This window comes from Oryzias melastigma, linkage group LG21 (genome assembly GCF_002922805.2).
Source record: "Oryzias melastigma strain HK-1 linkage group LG21, ASM292280v2, whole genome shotgun sequence".
NCBI lineage: Eukaryota > Metazoa > Chordata > Actinopteri > Beloniformes > Adrianichthyidae > Oryzias > Oryzias melastigma.
Genome location: NC_050532.1, coordinates 12,243,371 through 12,260,947, shown reverse-complemented (window position 1 = coordinate 12,260,947; position 17,577 = coordinate 12,243,371). Strand labels below are relative to the sequence as shown.

The 17,577-nt window shown below is 36.3% G+C and overlaps 1 protein-coding gene across 3 annotated transcripts in view; it reads left to right on the top strand.

Annotated features, from left to right (window-relative positions):
* The first annotated feature begins 5,726 nt into the window (after positions 1-5,726).
* edar (ectodysplasin A receptor) overlaps positions 5,727-17,577 on the top strand; it is a 22,883-nt gene continuing 11,032 nt past the window's right edge. The window contains exons 1-4 of one of the 3 annotated variants that reach the window (XM_036209710.1): positions 5,727-6,908; positions 9,104-9,223; positions 12,360-12,541; positions 16,253-16,338. In XM_036209710.1, coding sequence (XP_036065603.1) covers positions 6,678-6,908; positions 9,104-9,223; positions 12,360-12,541; positions 16,253-16,338 — 619 coding nt within the window. In that variant the 5' untranslated portion in view covers positions 5,727-6,677. Of the gene's footprint in view, positions 6,909-9,070; positions 9,224-12,359; positions 12,542-16,252; positions 16,339-17,577 lie in introns of those variants that run through there. The other 2 variants (XM_024287329.2, XM_036209711.1) reach the window with 2 other exon arrangements.

Here is a 17,577-nt window from a genome sequence, read left to right as displayed (position 1 = left end):
GGGTCATAGTTTGCTCCAGCCAGAATCACCCCCCAGAACCAGCTGTTGTCACTGTGTGTTGTGCTCAGAAAGTTTGATCCAATCTGTAAAAGTGAAGAAAAGGTATTTTGGCATTCCCCTCCTTGAACTGAGTAAGCTGGGCTCAAAGTACCCTTAGAAATAAAATGAGGTGTACAGTGTTTTTAAAATTGCTTTAACTATTGCATTGTGGGAATTCCAGAAATACATATGGAAAAATGTTCAGTAAAGCTGTGGAAATGCACATCTTTGGTTCTTCATTAGGGTTTGATAAATGTTGACAAAAAAATAAAGAGATCGGGAAATTTGGTCCAAAATCATGTTTTACAAGTTTCCATTACGTTCTTTTGTTTACTAGTTTTGACAAAGCCATTAACTTTTATTCACATTTGTTGACATCATCATGATCATTTTTACACAGCACTTCATTTACTGTATTTGAAAACAAGAGTTTTACAGCTTTTTCACTAGGATATATAAATTTCCATTCTATTCCTTTATCCTGGGTGTTAGTCAGTTAGCAGGAATTAAACACACAGATGAATTCCAGCTTGCAGATTGGCCTTCCAACCTATTGTCAATGCAGAATAAACAGAGACAGACGCAGAGACAGCGAGATAGACGTTCTGCTCCAGGAGAGTTAAAGAGGGGAACAAGGGATCAAGGAGAGCAGACGATGAAAGACAGATCACCGGCAGGCAGAAAATCAAAGAGCGCGCTGACTGACTTGAACTGCCATAGGTGTGTGATAGGAGAGAGTGTGTGCAGGTATTTGCTGCATTTTTTTTAAGACTTTGTTTCTCCGGCACACATAGTGCAAGCTGATGGTAAGCCTGTAATTAAAGCAATCATAAGATGAAGAGAGATGAAAAACATCATTTACTCATGAGCAAAGACACACTTTTTCAAATGAAAAGAGCTAAAATTGTTAGAGGCGGAGCCTTTGTTCTTGCAGAGAAAAACATTGTCATTAATCAAGATGAAGGAATGAAGTGTTGCTGCTTTTGGTGAGTCTTTAGACTGATTTGTTAGTGGAAATAAAAGTTTTTTTGATGCTCCTGCGAAGAGTCAGATCCGTGGAGTTGCACGGAGTCGGAGTAAGACGGTGTTTATCCTGGAGGAGGCGGGGGCTGAGGGGGTCTGCTGTTGTCTGAGGTTTGGGTCTGTCTCCAAAGTTAGAAACCTCTTTAATTGTAGGTTTATTTTCACATCAAACTTCGATGGTAGTCATCTAACAAATCAGATGTATTTATTTCTAGCTCATTTAGTTCCTCATGTGAGCCTCGGTGGCTACTTTGTTGAGTGATTTTGACTTCCTGTGGGACCAATTTAGGCCTTCAAAAGCCAAAAGAGAGCCTTGCAGAAACATACACAGACCTTTCTCCCTTTGGATCTGTCTGCAATCAGCCAGCTCCATTAGGTAAAAGTGGTTGTACTGTTGTGACTGACAGGCCTGCCACCAGAACCTTAAGCTCCAGCTGCCCTAAAAACAAGATGAAGTGCCAGCAGCAAATTCCTCCCACATAGAAAAAATACTCATAAAATGACTGGTATAGTTATCTCACTAAATTAGTATAAAATGTATCTTTGCTATTTATCTATAACAAAAAATGCATTTTATGGTGTGTTGTTGAGCAAAACTAATATAAACAAATGTTTCCAACTACTGCTGTTTTTTTAAAGTCATTATTCTCACGGTTTAGTGTCTGCATTACACAGAATATATGGGTACAACTGCTAAAAACGTGGCTCGCCTTTGTTGTTTCAAGGTTTTGTTTTAAATGAGAGAGCGAACAGTGGGGAAAATCCAAACTTTTTATGTTTAATGCATCTACTTCACAGAAGTTTACCTGCCAATGACAATTCAGATAATTCACTTTTATCATTTTCCCCAGACTGTAATTTGTGCTTTCTATGCCTTTACTAAGCACTAGGCACATTAATTAAAGGTGAATAGAGTGGATGGCTTAATAGTTTAGAAATTACTCTCAGACAGACATCAAGAGATGATAATGACATGATTTTCTCATGTGGTATTTGAAGATGCATACTACTGCTGTTTGATATGGTGTGATTTAGGTAAACAGAAACTGTTATACACACAGAGAAACCAGCAGACGTTCAGTTTTTCACGGCTGTATGCCATGTATGTGTAGCTTATATATAACAGAGCCTGCAATAGTGAAGAGTATGAAGGTCTTTTCTTTCCATCGAGAGTTCAACTTCCTTCCAGGATTGTGCTATAAACATTTAACATTCCACAATTAACAACATAAAAAGGTTTTTTTTTTATTACTTTAACTTGTGTATCAACTGTTTCCTCTCTAACTTACTGCCACATATTTTTGAGTGAGCACTAGTTAACTCATCATCTTTTGATTTATTGTAAAATCATTCCCATCTTTTAATTGTGATTATGTCGTTTTAATTTGGAAAAAAAAACCCAAAAAGCTGCTGTTTTCTTGGACATAGTTTCTGCAGAGTGGCAGTAGTTCTTTAGAAATTCAAATCTGAGTTGTGGACGCGACTGTTGTTGCATAGTATGTCTCCATTTCCCATCATCCCTTTGTTTACACTTTCTCCCGCTAGCTTGCACAGGAACTAACATTACTGGTGCAACAAAAATGGGGAGCAATACTGAAGCTATCCAGCCGTACGAGGAAGAGGAGGAAGACTTACATGGATCTATTTGTCTGTGAGAGGATGTATCAGAATGGAATTGAGCTGGGAGCTTGTGGCTTGTATGTCACATCAACAAGCTTTTTCTAACAAAATTGTTTGTATCTGCTCCTGATTCACAGTGATTTGAATAAAGAAATACTCAGAAATGCATTTTTATTAAGAATTTTCTTAATATATGTCCTCCTCCATGAGAAAAATGCTAGAAGAACATGTTAAAAGCACCAAAAAACACAAGTGTGATTGGATAACCAGGCTTTACTTCATTTTCAGTCTCTAAAATAAAATATAAAAATATTTTGTCAATTCACTTGATAGGATATGAAGTTCCAGGCTACAAATAATTTGATTGAGTTGATTCTATCTGGAGCACCAGTTTAAAAATTGTAGGTTAAATATGTTATTTATTGCTTCCACATTAATATTGAATTGCCTGTAATATCACGAGTCAGTGCGTAGATACACCATTCGATTGAAGTAGAAAATAAAGAAGCAGTAAACTGGACCTTATCTTTTAATATTGAAGACATTTCACCTCTTCTCTAAAAGATGCTTTCTTAATTCTGAGCAATTGAGAATTCAGAATTGAGAAAGCCTCTTTGAGTAGAGGTGAAACATCTTCAATGATAAAAAATAAAGTTTAGTCTATTGCTTTCTTTGCTCTCTAGATCGATTGTTACTCAAAAGATGTACAACTTCAACTAAAATTCTATCAAGATAAAACAGACATAAAAAAACATCTGAAACTAAAATCAAACAACCTTGAAAAGACAAGAAGTACATGTTGAGAATAATTACAAATAATTACCATCATCTTTTTTCCTTCCTGCTCAATTTATTTATTTGTGTACTTTACTTTCTGTGACCATATATAAATGTAAAGCAGTTGACACTAAGACAATGTATTAAAGTCTCTCTGCATTATTACTCCTTTACAAGTACCCTACCATAAGTGATTATTTTAGACGTCACTTTTAAAGACAGGAAAGAAAAAGTGCGATAAATTAAACCCCAGAATTCAGAATGAAAAATAAGTTTTAACTCTGTATGCTGTTAATGGGATTTTCATCACGAAGAAAAAGCTTTTCAAGAGACCACAGACCGTACTCCAACCGCATTCTTCACTGTCTACATCGCTCGGCCTCTTGGCTGCGTTCCCTGGCCACTAATTGGCCTAATACTTAATTGAGTAGTCAGCGCCGTAATAAATATCCTTTACTGAGTTGGACGGTGATTGTTAAAAGCTATTTCCCACATAATCCATCCGGAAGAGAGCGCAATGGTACAGAGCTATCAAAACATGGAAGGCATCCAAATTCACCCCGGCAACACACACACACTCATCAGCTCGTAAAAAAGGGGATTCTATTATGTAACCCCTAAAATTAGGCAACCCAATGTTAGCTTCTGTGAGCAACGTTACATTTTATCATTGATTGTTGAGCAGGTCAAGCAATTAAAGCTTTCAATAAAATTCTCACATTATTTATTTTTTCTTTTTAGAAATATTTTGGATATTTTGGGTATTATTCCTGCTTCTTAAAGAGTGCATTTACTTGTTTGATCCACTTCATAACTTGTTTTTTCAGATGGTAAGCTGTGCAGAAGCAAGAATTGATAAATAACAATGAAAAATATCTTGTGGGTTACTGTAATCTTACGAGAAGGTGACAGATTTTTTTTTCTTTTGTAGTTAGGATCTTAAAGGAAAAAAAACCTTTTCTTCTTCTTTTTTAAAAAGTAAAAAACATTCTCCATTTCCATAAGACGTGGTATTTGTCAGCATCACCCCCAAAAGACCAGCAGTTCGGTCCTTTCAACTGTAAAACCAACCTAAAACAACAATTTGTCCATTTTTTTTTTTTTAGCTTAACTGAACAATTTGAGAGACCATTCTGGTGTGAAAACACCCTAAACAGAGTCTACTTTTGCCTTTTGCCGCAAAGACAAGTGTTAACACCTAAAAGTTTTTTAACATGAACTTCTTTTTTAACACCCTTTCAAATAACTTGTGAGGATTTAACCTTTTATTTTTTCCCCCTGCAAAATCCACCATGTTTGAGTCAAAATTAGCATCCATTTGCATTGAATGAGGGTTGAAAGTTTTATTTTTGTTTTTGGAGCAAGAATTGAGAATTGAAGAATTGAAATTTATTCTTGGTGCTACAAGATTACACTTTGAATTTCCTTTGCTGCCATCCAAATAAAGGAAGAGCAGATATTAGGACATATAGCCGATATATAAAACAATAAGAGGGTATGGAAAACTTTTCATTCTTTGAACACTAAGATCGGTTTGTCTGTATGAACGACGTAGTCTGTTAGATACAGTCAAACACAGAGTACCGGTAGTTATTTATCAGAGATTATACAATCTTTAGAAGATTAATGCCCCTTAGGGAGCTGGAGTCTCAGGCTTACTTTCATCTCAGACCTGCCCCAACAGAGAAGGCTGAGGTTAGAGAGACAGGGTTGAAAGAGGTAAAACAGATTGTCAGAAGACACCAGAAGTCTTCAAACGCAGCAGCGCTGGTGGATGTGTTTGTGTGCGAGGAGGTTTGTGCGTACATCACTTTAACCCCATAATGAATAGCCTCAAGGGGGTCCACAGCCATTTGGCAGTTATTCATTTCCTGATTTCAAAAAAGAAAGGAAGAAAAAAAAAACACCATCAAGCCTTTTATCTCTTGGGTAGACTTAAAAACACACACAGACACAGTACGTACCGGTTGTGGTCTTACCACAGTGTTTTGCACAATTAAGCCTTATTTTGCTTTTAAAAATGAATGCTGTGTGCATTTATAAACTCTATGTCCATGTGCTGATGTTTGTGTGGGTGTGGATCGTGTAATTAAGCAAGATGAAATGCCCGGGCTGGAGAATTATCCTCCGCCAAAGATCAGACGACTGAAGTCTGCGACATGGAAGAGTGAAATCTGCGGTTCAGAGGCATTTTTGACCTTGGATTGCAGATAATTGTGACTTCTTCCTTTTCGTGTCTCCCACTTTGATGCTTTCAACAAGTTTAAATGGATGTAGAGTTCAGCTGTTTTTAATGTAAAATAATGGGGTCCAAAGACAGCTACACGAAAAAGAAAAATCCTCACAAATATTGTGCAAATTCAAGGCCAAATTTTTTGTCAAAAAGGACCTAAAACGTGTTATTTAAGGTTGTTTTTATTTAAAAAAAAACAAGTTTATGATGTGCTATCTGTTTATGATCAATACTTTAAAGGTCACATGTGTATTAAGTGAACCAAGTGATCAAAAAGTATTTATTAGCACAATAAGTTGAATCAGGTTTAACATACTTAGTAAGATTCATTAAAATCAAAAGTGAGCCCATTGTCTACAAAGGGCAAATGAATAAACTGCTTAAAAGCTGAACAAATGTGTTAACTATCTTTGTCAACATTATAATTAGTCTTTTGCAGCACCTAAAGTTTTACCGAAGATTCTCCCCATCGTCCAGGGGCAATTGCATTTGTGACCGAAGCTTTACTCAATGTACCAAGCCCCCTGGAAATTACACAGTGAACTGCTTCATGCTGAAAAAAAATTGATTTTTAGAAAAGTTTTAGTCCTGAAGTCAAAGTGTTACCCTTTGGTTATAAATAAATGGCTAAAATGTACCAAAAAATTGCCATTTTTAAATTGTATATTATGTATCTCATCTCTATTTCCAAGCCAATGTTTATGTTGGACACATTTGACAAAAATGAGACAGTATCAGTGCAGTATAAAGGTGAATTCATACCAAATGCTGATGTTATTCTTACAAAACAGACGTGACAAAAGAAGGAGTGTTGAAATGTAATTCAGTGATAGAGTTGATAAAAGCAAAGGTTAGCCTGTGGTGGTTTGTTCTCACACTTCACACTTATAAGTCAGAAGAATGCCACAGGCTGTTTACCACTGTTCCTGCTTTATTGGCAATGATGTGATACTAATGGTGCACTGAACTCACTGGAGCCGCACACATGCACAACATTTCCTCTCGTGGAACGACAGTTGGCAAGAACAGATTCATAACATCACTGATGTTTAACAGAAGTTTGCCTCGCCAGACTGAAGACAGGAAATGTTTAAATGTTTATTGGGTTTTTTTAGTTTTTAAATTGACCATTTTCTTCTTCCCCTGCAGGAAAAAGGAAATAAAAATGTCAAAAAGGAGAGGTCAGAAGAAATCCGTATTTTTGTCTTCGTTGTTGGTAAGAAATTCTGTACTCTTTTTTTTTCTATTATATATTTCTCTAGTGTTTCTCCATCTCACATCAAAATGCATAAAGTAAACTTTGATTGCAACTTGAATAAAGGGCCAAACAATGATACAATCAATTGTAAGTTTACATTTGTTAAAATCTGCAGACTTCAATGTGATAGTATTGGTGCCTAATATTCTTTCTTTAAATGCAAGGACACGCTGCAGCGCTCAAAAAGTAAGAATTAACCTAAACTGTGACCCTCAGGATGAATTGCTTGTGTGCAGAAGTGTCAGTTGCATTTATAGCCCCTAAGTGAATATCATGCTAAAGTGCTTTGACACAGCTGGTTGTGTGCAGCTGGTATGATGAATTACTCTGACAGACAGCTTGTTTATTCAGCTTTGAAAAAGGAGGATGATGAAGAAATTCAGAGGATATGCTGCAGGATTTATTTGCTTTCCAGTGACTTGAAGTGGGTTAACTGTCCTGTTAATTCAACTAAAAATACAGGAAATATTTAGAATATAGGAAATGACAGACACTGGTACATGGGGCAAAACTGCAAAAACAAAGAGATAAAAGAGTCAAAAGTTGAACAAAAAGTTATTTTGAAAAAACACTTTTATTTTACTTACTTTGAAACACAGTGCTAGTTAAAACAGGCATGCATTATGGGAAAATACAGGCCAATAAGGACTCATAAACTGAACATGAGCTCACTTGATAGCATTTATTGGGGTTTTCTGTCTAATCCATCTGGTTAAATTGCGACTATAAAATGCAAACTTTAATTTCTCCAAAACCACAACAAACTAAAGAGAAAAAAACAAAGAATTGTTCCAAAAATCCTGTATTTTATGCAGAAAATTATTATTTTTACTTCTGGAGTCCCTCACTCATATTTTTTAATTATTATTATTGTATTATTACGCTTAAAGCTGTTTTACAGTTTTAGATTATATCCACATCCTACCAAAACAAAATGAAGCTTTGAATGCCATTTGGTGAAAATAAAGAAGCGTGCCACATTATGAAACCCGTTTTCTGACTTTCGTGTCTCGAAAACATCAGGATTGTGTTAATTCAGAGCGCAGTCCATTGTTTTCTGATGTTCTAAAAGGTCAGACTAAAGAGCTGCAAACATATTTTTGTTCTAAATGAGAAACATTAAAGCAAAAGTGAGATGATGGAGAGTTTTAGTCATGCATTTCCCTCCCCTTTTTTCAAATTTTCCTCTAATGACTTCCTAGACTGGAGATGTTTGGTAAAAGTCACTTAGTTCAAAAGAACAACATATCTGCAAAAAGGCTGTACATTCCAGCTGCTATTTATTACAATGAGCCAGAATTGTCCTGTCTCACACACGGAGATGAAGCCACATGTTCAGTCACGTTTCCGTCATTCCAGGGGACACTGCATTACGTTTCGCGAAAAAGATACCCATCATCCCCTGAGGCTAGCAATGAAAACATGCTGATGTCTTCTTGACAAGAAAAAAAGTGCAAGAATGCTCATATCTTCAAGTAAAGCTATTTTAAACAATAGGATGAATCAGTAAAAATGGTGTAAAACCATAGTTTAAGGTATGATTCAGCTTTCTACACAAACAAATCACAGGTAATTTCACATGAGTCTATGCAACATATTCCATTAAGTCATTTGAAAATCAACAAAACTTCTTTCAAGAAGTCTGTAAGGGTTATTTTTGTATTTGCTCCTCTCCAATCATCTTTTGATCTAATATAAAAGTGTTTTTAATTTATGATTATGGCGTTTTTAGTCAACGATCTATAAAACTTGTCATTTTCTAGGACATAGTTTCTGCAGAGGGGCAGCAGTTCATTTAGAAATTTGCCTCTGAGTTGTGGGTGGGACTATTGGCGCAGAGTAAGCCTGCACTGATTTCCCATCATCCTTTTGTTTACACTGTCTCACAATCCCAAGCCAACACTGGTGGTACAACGAGGGAAATTTACAAAATAGATGCATCAGAATGAGGAAGTCGACTGTAGTTTGTATACCTACAAGCTTTTTGAAATGACATTTTTTTTCTAGTCTTGATTTACAACTGTTTGAATAAAAAAATACTCAAAAATGCAGTTTTAACCCTAATTTTTTAAATTTATGTCCTACACCATGAAAAAAATGTTCATTTCTGTTGCAAAATTATTATTATTTTTTTTTTATCTCTGTCATCTCAGGTGTGCTGCATGTTTGCCAGTGCCGAGTACTCCAGCTGTGGGGAATATGAGTTCTTCAACCAGACCAGTAACAGTTGCCAGGCTTGCCCTCAATGCCGGCCAGGACAAGAACCAAACATGGTAAGTTTTTAAAGCTTTAAAAAGATAATTTTGGGCCAAATTTGATGAATATAATACTTCATATTCCTGAAAGTGTATGGACATAAGCACAGAAAGGAAGGAACCTCCAAAATGGAACAACTAACTTGGTAAATAGGATGTTTCGAACCAAACATTTTCCACCGTTACCTTCCATCCCCCTGCAAAAATTCAGAACTCACACATAGCTGCACAGTGAAGAATGCCCTAATTCAAATGAACAATTTCTTTATGGTTTATTGCTCTCATTGACTTCAATGTGAAGGCATGCATCACTGTGAATGACACGCAGTAGTCACAGAGTGATTTAGCATCCATCAGTCAGCCTGCAGACAGCCAAAGCAAACACATCGCACGCTAATGCTTCAATGGACACCTGAACGGGGGGGATGGGGGGGGGGGCACACCCTCCAAATCAAGACAGCTGCAGTCGAGTGTGAACGCTGCAAATTATAGTTATTTTGGTCTTGGAAATTTATTATTTTTTTGAGTGTTTCCTCTAATGTCATAGATTTATGCTGTCAAGTGCTAATTTTGTAAACAAAAAAGCCTATCTTAGTTTATCAAACTGTCTGTAGACTGAATTTCCCCCAATTTGAAGAGCATTGACTGCTTTCTGAGGGAAGCCCTCAGCTGTAACGTGAAGCTGTCAAGCAAAGACCAAACATCAGGCAGACGGAGTTAGTCGCTATTGTAGATTGGACACGGAGCAGAGCTCAGCCGCTGATAAGACATGTTTTTCTAAGAAAGTTAAAAGAAAACATGGCTTTAAAGTAGCTAATTGCTGCACGTTTTTTTGGAACTAATATTAAATATAATGTGCAATGTCGTTTAATGGAAATTCAATTACTTGTTAACTATTTTTTTGTTACCAGTTAATAACAAATCAGCTATGTACTGACACTTTTATAACTATTTTGACCATTGAGTGAATAAGTTAGATCTCACTTTCTCAAGATCAAAGCTTTTTTTCAAACATAACAGTTTCTTAGCATTCCCCCACTTCAAGAAAAGTGCTTTATCTGTCAGATGATAGCCCCCTTTGGACTTTCTCCAGCGGCCTTGATCCTCTGGGTGCCACAGCTTGTAATTCACATGTTCCTTTGTTTCCCAGAGGTCCTCTTGCATGTGGTCGAGTGTGTGTTTTGACATGCTTTCATTCAAGGGATGAGCGGAAGTTTCCTCCTCACAACACAGACTTCAGAAAGCACATTTAGAGCAATACATCACACAGATACAAACACTTTTAAGATCGATATAACACGCCTGTGTATTCACTACTTTTTTTGTGAATGCAAACATATTTTAAGGCAGTCTTTTATTTTAAGTGAATCTATTTTTTTAAATTAGTGTTGAAACATAGTTGATATTTTTTCAAAGCTTCTTTTCCAACATGATTAAAAGTTCCCACAGAGTTTAAAGTTAGATCTGTCATGTGATGTGCATTCTTGAAAGCCTTAAACTAGCGCTCTTGAACGCGCTTTTAAGAACTAGTAAACATGCCTTCTTGAACGCACTAAACTAACTTCCTTCAACGCGCTAAATCTGCATTGCTATACATGCTAAACGTGCATTGTTGAATGCTCCAAACATGCATTCTTGAATGCTCTAAATGCATTTCATGTAACACGCTAAATGTACTTTCAAGAAAACGCGTGATAGTGCTAAACTCAGTTTCTCGAATGTGCTAAAAGTGCACTGTCGAAGGCACTTTCTTTAAAGTGCTAAACACGCTTTCAAGGACGCTTATTCTTGAACGCACTTTTAACATATGGTTTCTTCAGTAGATTTGTTTCTACCCGATACTAGTGCATGTACCTACAGTTGGAAGAGGCTTAGTGTGAAATGTTGAAGAAATGCAAATTTCTCCAATCTTGCTCTGGGCTTTTTTTTTTTTTTTTGGATCAATGTTTTAACAGTTTGCATTTGCACATATTAAATTAGACGCCATCCAAACGTCAATACCAAACCGAGTCCTCGATTGGTCAAAGTTTAACTGGTTTAACTGTTTCTTTAATTTAAACGTGCGTTCAGTGGTGTCAGTTTGTACATAGAGCCTGAAAAAGTTCTTAAAAACGTCAATAGCGATACGTGAATGTGAATGTTTTGAACGTAGAAGCCTGAAACACGCGTTTATGAAGACTTTTGATTTAAGTGTCACTTGAATGTGCACTGCTGACGCTGGTATGAACGTAGCATAAGATGCAGCTTCTTAAGTGTAGTTCAACTCTAGTGTTTAGTTATATGACATCTCACTTTTCCTTTACAGTACATGTACTTACTGATACTGTTAACTTAAACCCTCTAGACTCCCTGCCTCATCATAATACAAATTCACAGAGGAGACACATTTGCTTTGAAAAGGAAGACATTTTCAATCAAGCAGAACTGGTTAAAGGCGCTGAACAGAAGCAGAGTCACAGTGAGTCAGTGTTCAAAAGATCAAGGCACGCTTTAGCTCAAAGTGACATGATCCTACTGATATCTCAGAGCACTTTTCCATCAAATAATCGCACTGCGACTTGCGGACGTCAAACAGAAGGGAGGGAATATTACATTTCTTAAAGGTTTAGTCTACTGTAGCCCAAAGGGAAGAGACACAGGCCTGTTTAATAGTCAGATGAAAGCGCAGGGGGAAATTAGAGATGAAAGAGCAAAAGAGTGTGTTTTTTTGTATATGTGAGCATGTGTGTGTACACTTGTGTGGCCCGCTCGGCCTCCCCACTGAGAGGAAGCGCCATGTGGAGAAGATCGATGCTAGAAAACAGAATGATGAGTTGGTCATCTTAAACACTACCAGGCACGGAGAGCCATGCACACACACGCGCACGCACACACACACTCGGCAAACACAAAGAACCTCTGTGACCAATCAGATTTCTCTTTTGTCATCTCGGAAGAGTAATGCCAGATTTTTGCAAAGGACATTTTCTAGAAACAGATGTGAGTTTTCGAGTGTGTACGGTGCATGTTTTTGAATTTGTGTGCCCACATCATAGTGCTGAATCCCGTCGTTAGTCTCCAAAACACATTAAAAATGACTTTAGAATTAGTTCTTCTCTATTAAGTGCAGTTTATCATTTCCGTGTGATTTTTTGAATTCATGTGTGTTTTGCAGTCCTGCGGACACGGTATGAAAGACGAAGGCTTTGCCTGCGTGCCATGCCCCCAGGGAAAATACTCCAAAGGGAAGTATGAGATATGCAGACGCCATAAAGACTGCAATGCGCTCTACAGAGCTACTGTACGTGAACCTGGAACGGCGGAGAAAGATGCCGAGTGTGGACCCTGTTTGCCTGGGTAAGAAACACACGGGACACTGGTGTTTTTTACAATAATAACACGCTTTTAGTTACAAACCAAGTAGTAGTTGAAGTAAAGTGAACTTTAATGACAAGAATTGGTAAATACACAATTATTTTCTGGACTATACATGGTCCACCTCCTCACATTCCTTTTAAACAAACCTCATAATTGTGGGTAAGAAGAGGAATTTTTATTAGAAGTTTAAGGAAAAATACGTTTGATTTAACAAACTCTATTGTAAAAATAAACAGAAATACTTTATTTTTAAGGATTTAACATGGATTTTTATGACTTTGTTATTAAGAAACAAACTGTAAAATTCTAACTAAGAAAAGATGGGATGCTTGTAATGATTAGTCAGCTCAACACTGACATATTCATTTAATGTTTGCTATTTCTTTTTCCGTATTTTACCTTCAAAAAAGATAAATAAAAAACAATGGAAAATTGCTCAAAGCCAAAATGTTTCCCCTAATATCTGTTATTGGTTAGAAAAATGTCTTATTTTTGAACAAAATGGAAGTTCAATTCTTGACCAGAGGACTTTTACACAAACTGCATGTGGTTTACTAAGGCTAAATATGCAAGAAATGAGAGGTGCCAACATCAACATTTTAATCAAACAATGATTTAGCAAAAAATGTGTTTCATATGTTTAATCAACACAGACATATACTGCATGTAGAGTGTAGAATTTTGCAGTTTTTGAAGATGTTCTGACATCTTTTACACACGTTTTCTGTGACACAAGCTTTGATGCAGGACACTCAGGTGATTGCAGCACACTCCTTGCGGTTGGTCAGCCTGTATTTGGTAAAGATGCCCAACAATGCCTTAGAAAGAAGGGATCATAGATGCGGTACAGGCATTAGTCGGGTTTATCAACAGCTGTGTAACAGCGTGGCCTTGAAGAGGAAGAAAAGAGCAGGATTGATGATGGAGACGAGTAGGTTGTGCTCAAAAGAAATGTCCAAGGTCTAATCTGTCATTGGAAAAAAAAGATGAATAGAAATATTTATCAAATGTCAGCCTTAACCCTCCTTCATGTTGATCATTTGCAACATACTATTAAATCCTGAACTCCACTTAATTTAGCATCACCTGGAATAAAAAAAAAAACACGGGAGATATATTTTTTAATTGAAATAAAGTGAGGCATGAAGGGGTTAATATTTATGACTAGTTCAATATTAGCACCTAATTCATCAAAACGCACTGACATTTGACTGTTACGTGTAAATCTGTGTTTCTGGCACTCCAAATTATTTACCCGAGCACAAAAGATGTGCTCTTCTTATTTATTAATTTTTGTTTTGTCAAAGTTCCCTACTTCAAACAATGACTGCAGCCATTTGCCTCAAAGTGTTGTGTTTGCACCTGTTTTTTAAAAATGCAAAATACAATAATAAAACAACCACAATCCTGCTTCAGACTTGAAAAATAATCCTGTGTCTTCTAAATTCATATTGTTTTTAGTCCAGTTTTTTGTTGATTCTGTCTGATTTTCCATCAACTAATCTAAAAAGATATAAACTTCTTGTATTTTAAATTCTTCAGTGTCTCAAACCTTGCATATGTTTGCTTGATCTTCCCTTAAGAATCTATGCAGTACAGAGAGAGACATAGCTTTGCAAAAGGGGATTTAAAATCAACTACATTTTTCCTGAATGCATCAAAGGAAAAGCAGCTGTAATTGGTCTAATAATTCTAGCCTCTGGTGGTGTATAAAAAATTTCTTTTTTTTTTTTGGCCTGCATGTTACTTGTTGTGTTTCTTGGCATTTTGCTGCCACCTGTAGATCGCTTTAATCCTGACAAAGCACCAGCAGGAGCAGGCACCCGACCACACATGCTTGGGGGTCCCTATAACAATAAAATAAATGAGCCCATTCATAAACTAAATTGTTCCTGAGCATTAATAGAGGCCAAATGGCCTTAAACGCACCATGACATTACCTTTTGTTATCTAGGCCTTTGTGTTTGCATACGCTTAACATCAAAAACCACATGAAGTGTCCTGATTACATGCCTGACAGAGTCAGCAGAAGGATGTGCTCTGACCTGCACACCATCAAAACAAAAAAATGGAAAAACATGGCACCTGCCTTGGTTAGATGCTTGAAGATTGTTTTTTAATGGCATGAAACTTATTCATAATATGTGTTATAAACTATTTTTGTTGATAGGTTCTGTGCAGGCATTTCAGGTTATGCCCATCTATAGATGTCCTATCCTTTTAATTACAATTATGTCATTTGTAGCCTAAATGTTTTGCTTTCTAGAACATAGTTGTGGGCGGGAACGTGGAGATAGAGTAAATATGCCTTTATTCCCATTACCCACTCAACGCCAATCTAACATTATCCAGATGCAACAAAAATGGGGAGAAATATTGGAGCTATCCAGCTGTACAGTTTAGAGCCAGACGCAAGATCAGACGAGCAAAACGAAGACGTACATGGATCTAGTTGTCTACAAGTGGATGCATCAGAATGGAGCAGGGATCCCAGCGCATTTCCATGTTACAAATAAGCTCTTTTTTGAATGGCCTTTATGAATAAAGAAATACTCAGAAATGCAAATGTAATCTTAATTTTCTGTATATACATATATATACTCAATTATAAGAAAAATGCCACAACAACATGTTTAAATGTCTTTAAATAATGTGATTATTACAAGAGAGACCGAATTTGTTTCTATCTGTATGTTATTTACTGTCTTACATGTTCATCATAAACTTAAGGATTTAAGTAAAGTCAGATTCTTAGACACGAGAAGGTGCTTAATACACGTTTAAGAACTTTTTCCTCTGACACATCAGTACAAATGAAAAAGTAAAGTGTTTCCAGCACGTGTGGTCTGAACTTGGCCAGGACTACAAACCTTAAAAGTCAAGTGCATCCATCAGAGTGTTGGTGCTGCATGAATGCAGAAAGTGTTGAGAAAATGACATGAATTATTGGCATCATGAATACCTATGGATTTACCAAAGCAAAAGCTGCCAAGAGTCTCCCAGAAGCTTGGCAGAGGAAGAATTCACTAGTTCGATAATAATCAGAAACACATTGCTCATCAGTCACACAAGTGTTCAATTAAAAAAAAAAGAAAAATAAAGGTTGCTTTATCTGAGAACAGTGCAACACCTTCACTGCAGTGAGTGGAGGATTAAACAAGTTTAAAGTCCCTCCAGCAAAGAAACTAAATAATGCCTCAACATCTTTCATGTGAGAGGACAAAGTGACAGTCATGGAAATAGTACAGTAAGAAACACTGAATCAAACTGTTCAAGCTCAAAGCATTCACTATAACTGCAAGATTGAATATTCCATGCTGTAGGTATTCAACATAAATTCTCTTTTTCCCCGTATAGCCCGAAGCCTTACTGATCCCTTACAGTTCATTTATTCACGGCCTTGTTACCTCTTCTCTCTTTTCCTTGAATACATAGACATAATGACTGAGGGCGATATCTGTTCCACACTGAGCATCAATTAATCCAATTTCTTAAAAAGGTCGCACTACTCCTCCAGGTGCTTTTCCATACTGAGGTACAGGATATGTGTGTGTGTGTAGCAAGTTCTCCACACAGCTGCTACACAATGTCTTTTTCCTATAAGGAAAAAAAAGCTGAGGATCAAACAAAAACAATTATTTTAAGTCCGATTTTTTGTCTTTATGAAACATCTGCTTTTGTATTTTGCAGGTATTACATGCTGGAAAACAGAGCCAGAAATCTTTATGCGATGGTTTGCCACTCTTGCCAGAATGCGCCACAGAATACCAAAGAATGTAAGACTTGTTTTTTTTTACTTCACTCCTTTTTTACTCTTCATTTCACTGCTTTGTCACATGTTTAAGAGCAGGGAGTGTGTATAATTGTTTGTGGTTTGAAATGTATTGATATTTCTAAATGTTTTCATGCATTCTTTAAATTGATTGTTAAGAACGTTGTGCACACATACAGTAAGTACATATTTTCTGCATCTGGTCCCCTGGTTTGTACAAGGAACGACAGGAGAGTTTTGTGTCTAAGTGGAAGAAAATAAGAGGTGACAGGTGAGCAAAAGCAGATGTTTAAAGCCTGGACTTCATTTGAAGGTCAGAGGTTCTGCTGAGTTCTTCAGACCTCCTGGCCAAAATCCCGTCTTTGTTCCTTCATTTCCTCACTCATTGATCATGGAGCGTACCTGACAGGTGGATTTACGCTTATGCTTGGGAGCTTTGCAACAATATTGTGCTTCCTTCCTCCAAAGTGGACAAGTCTCTTCTGTAAAGTTAAATATTGGCTCTTGCATTTTGAAATGCGTCTCCAAATCGAACGTGAAAACATAATTGGTAGGTTTTCCAACCAGATGATAAATATATTTAGCAATTTCTGCCACATAAAATCCAGTTTTATTCATTCATTTAAAATCTAAATAGACCAAAACAACCAAAATGCCAAGTCTAATATCAAACTGTCTTTGATTTTGGTTTGGTTTTTCATGTACTAGTGCAATGGCATATTTGAAAGTTTCCAAGAGACTTCTTGTGTGGTGCTGTCCACAAATATGAATGTTTGTCTGAGTCGACTAGACGTTTATTTATTCCTGCAGGAGTTGTGGTCGGTGACCAAAATAATTTATTTATTTATTTATTTTAAAGAAAACTTCTAGTCTTTAGTTTTTATTTTTCTAAAAGATCTATTTTAATTTAAAAAAAAAATCTTTTGTTTGTTTCAAAAGTGAAAAAAAGGTTTTAGAAATAATATTTTAAGATGTCACATCAAAGTAAATAAAAAGACAGAAACAATAAATCATTTTTTATATGATAAACAAACATGTTTCACTGTTTTAAATTTAGGAGAATTAAATTGTGATAATAATCCTCAAAATATGCTTAATATACATATGTTTTGTAATTATAAAGTGCCAAAGTTCATGTATTTAATTAGATTTTCTGAGCTTTTTATAGATTTAGGGATGATTTTTTGACACCATAATTTCTCAAAATACTTTTCAGAAATTCACATGCCATAAAATTTGTTTA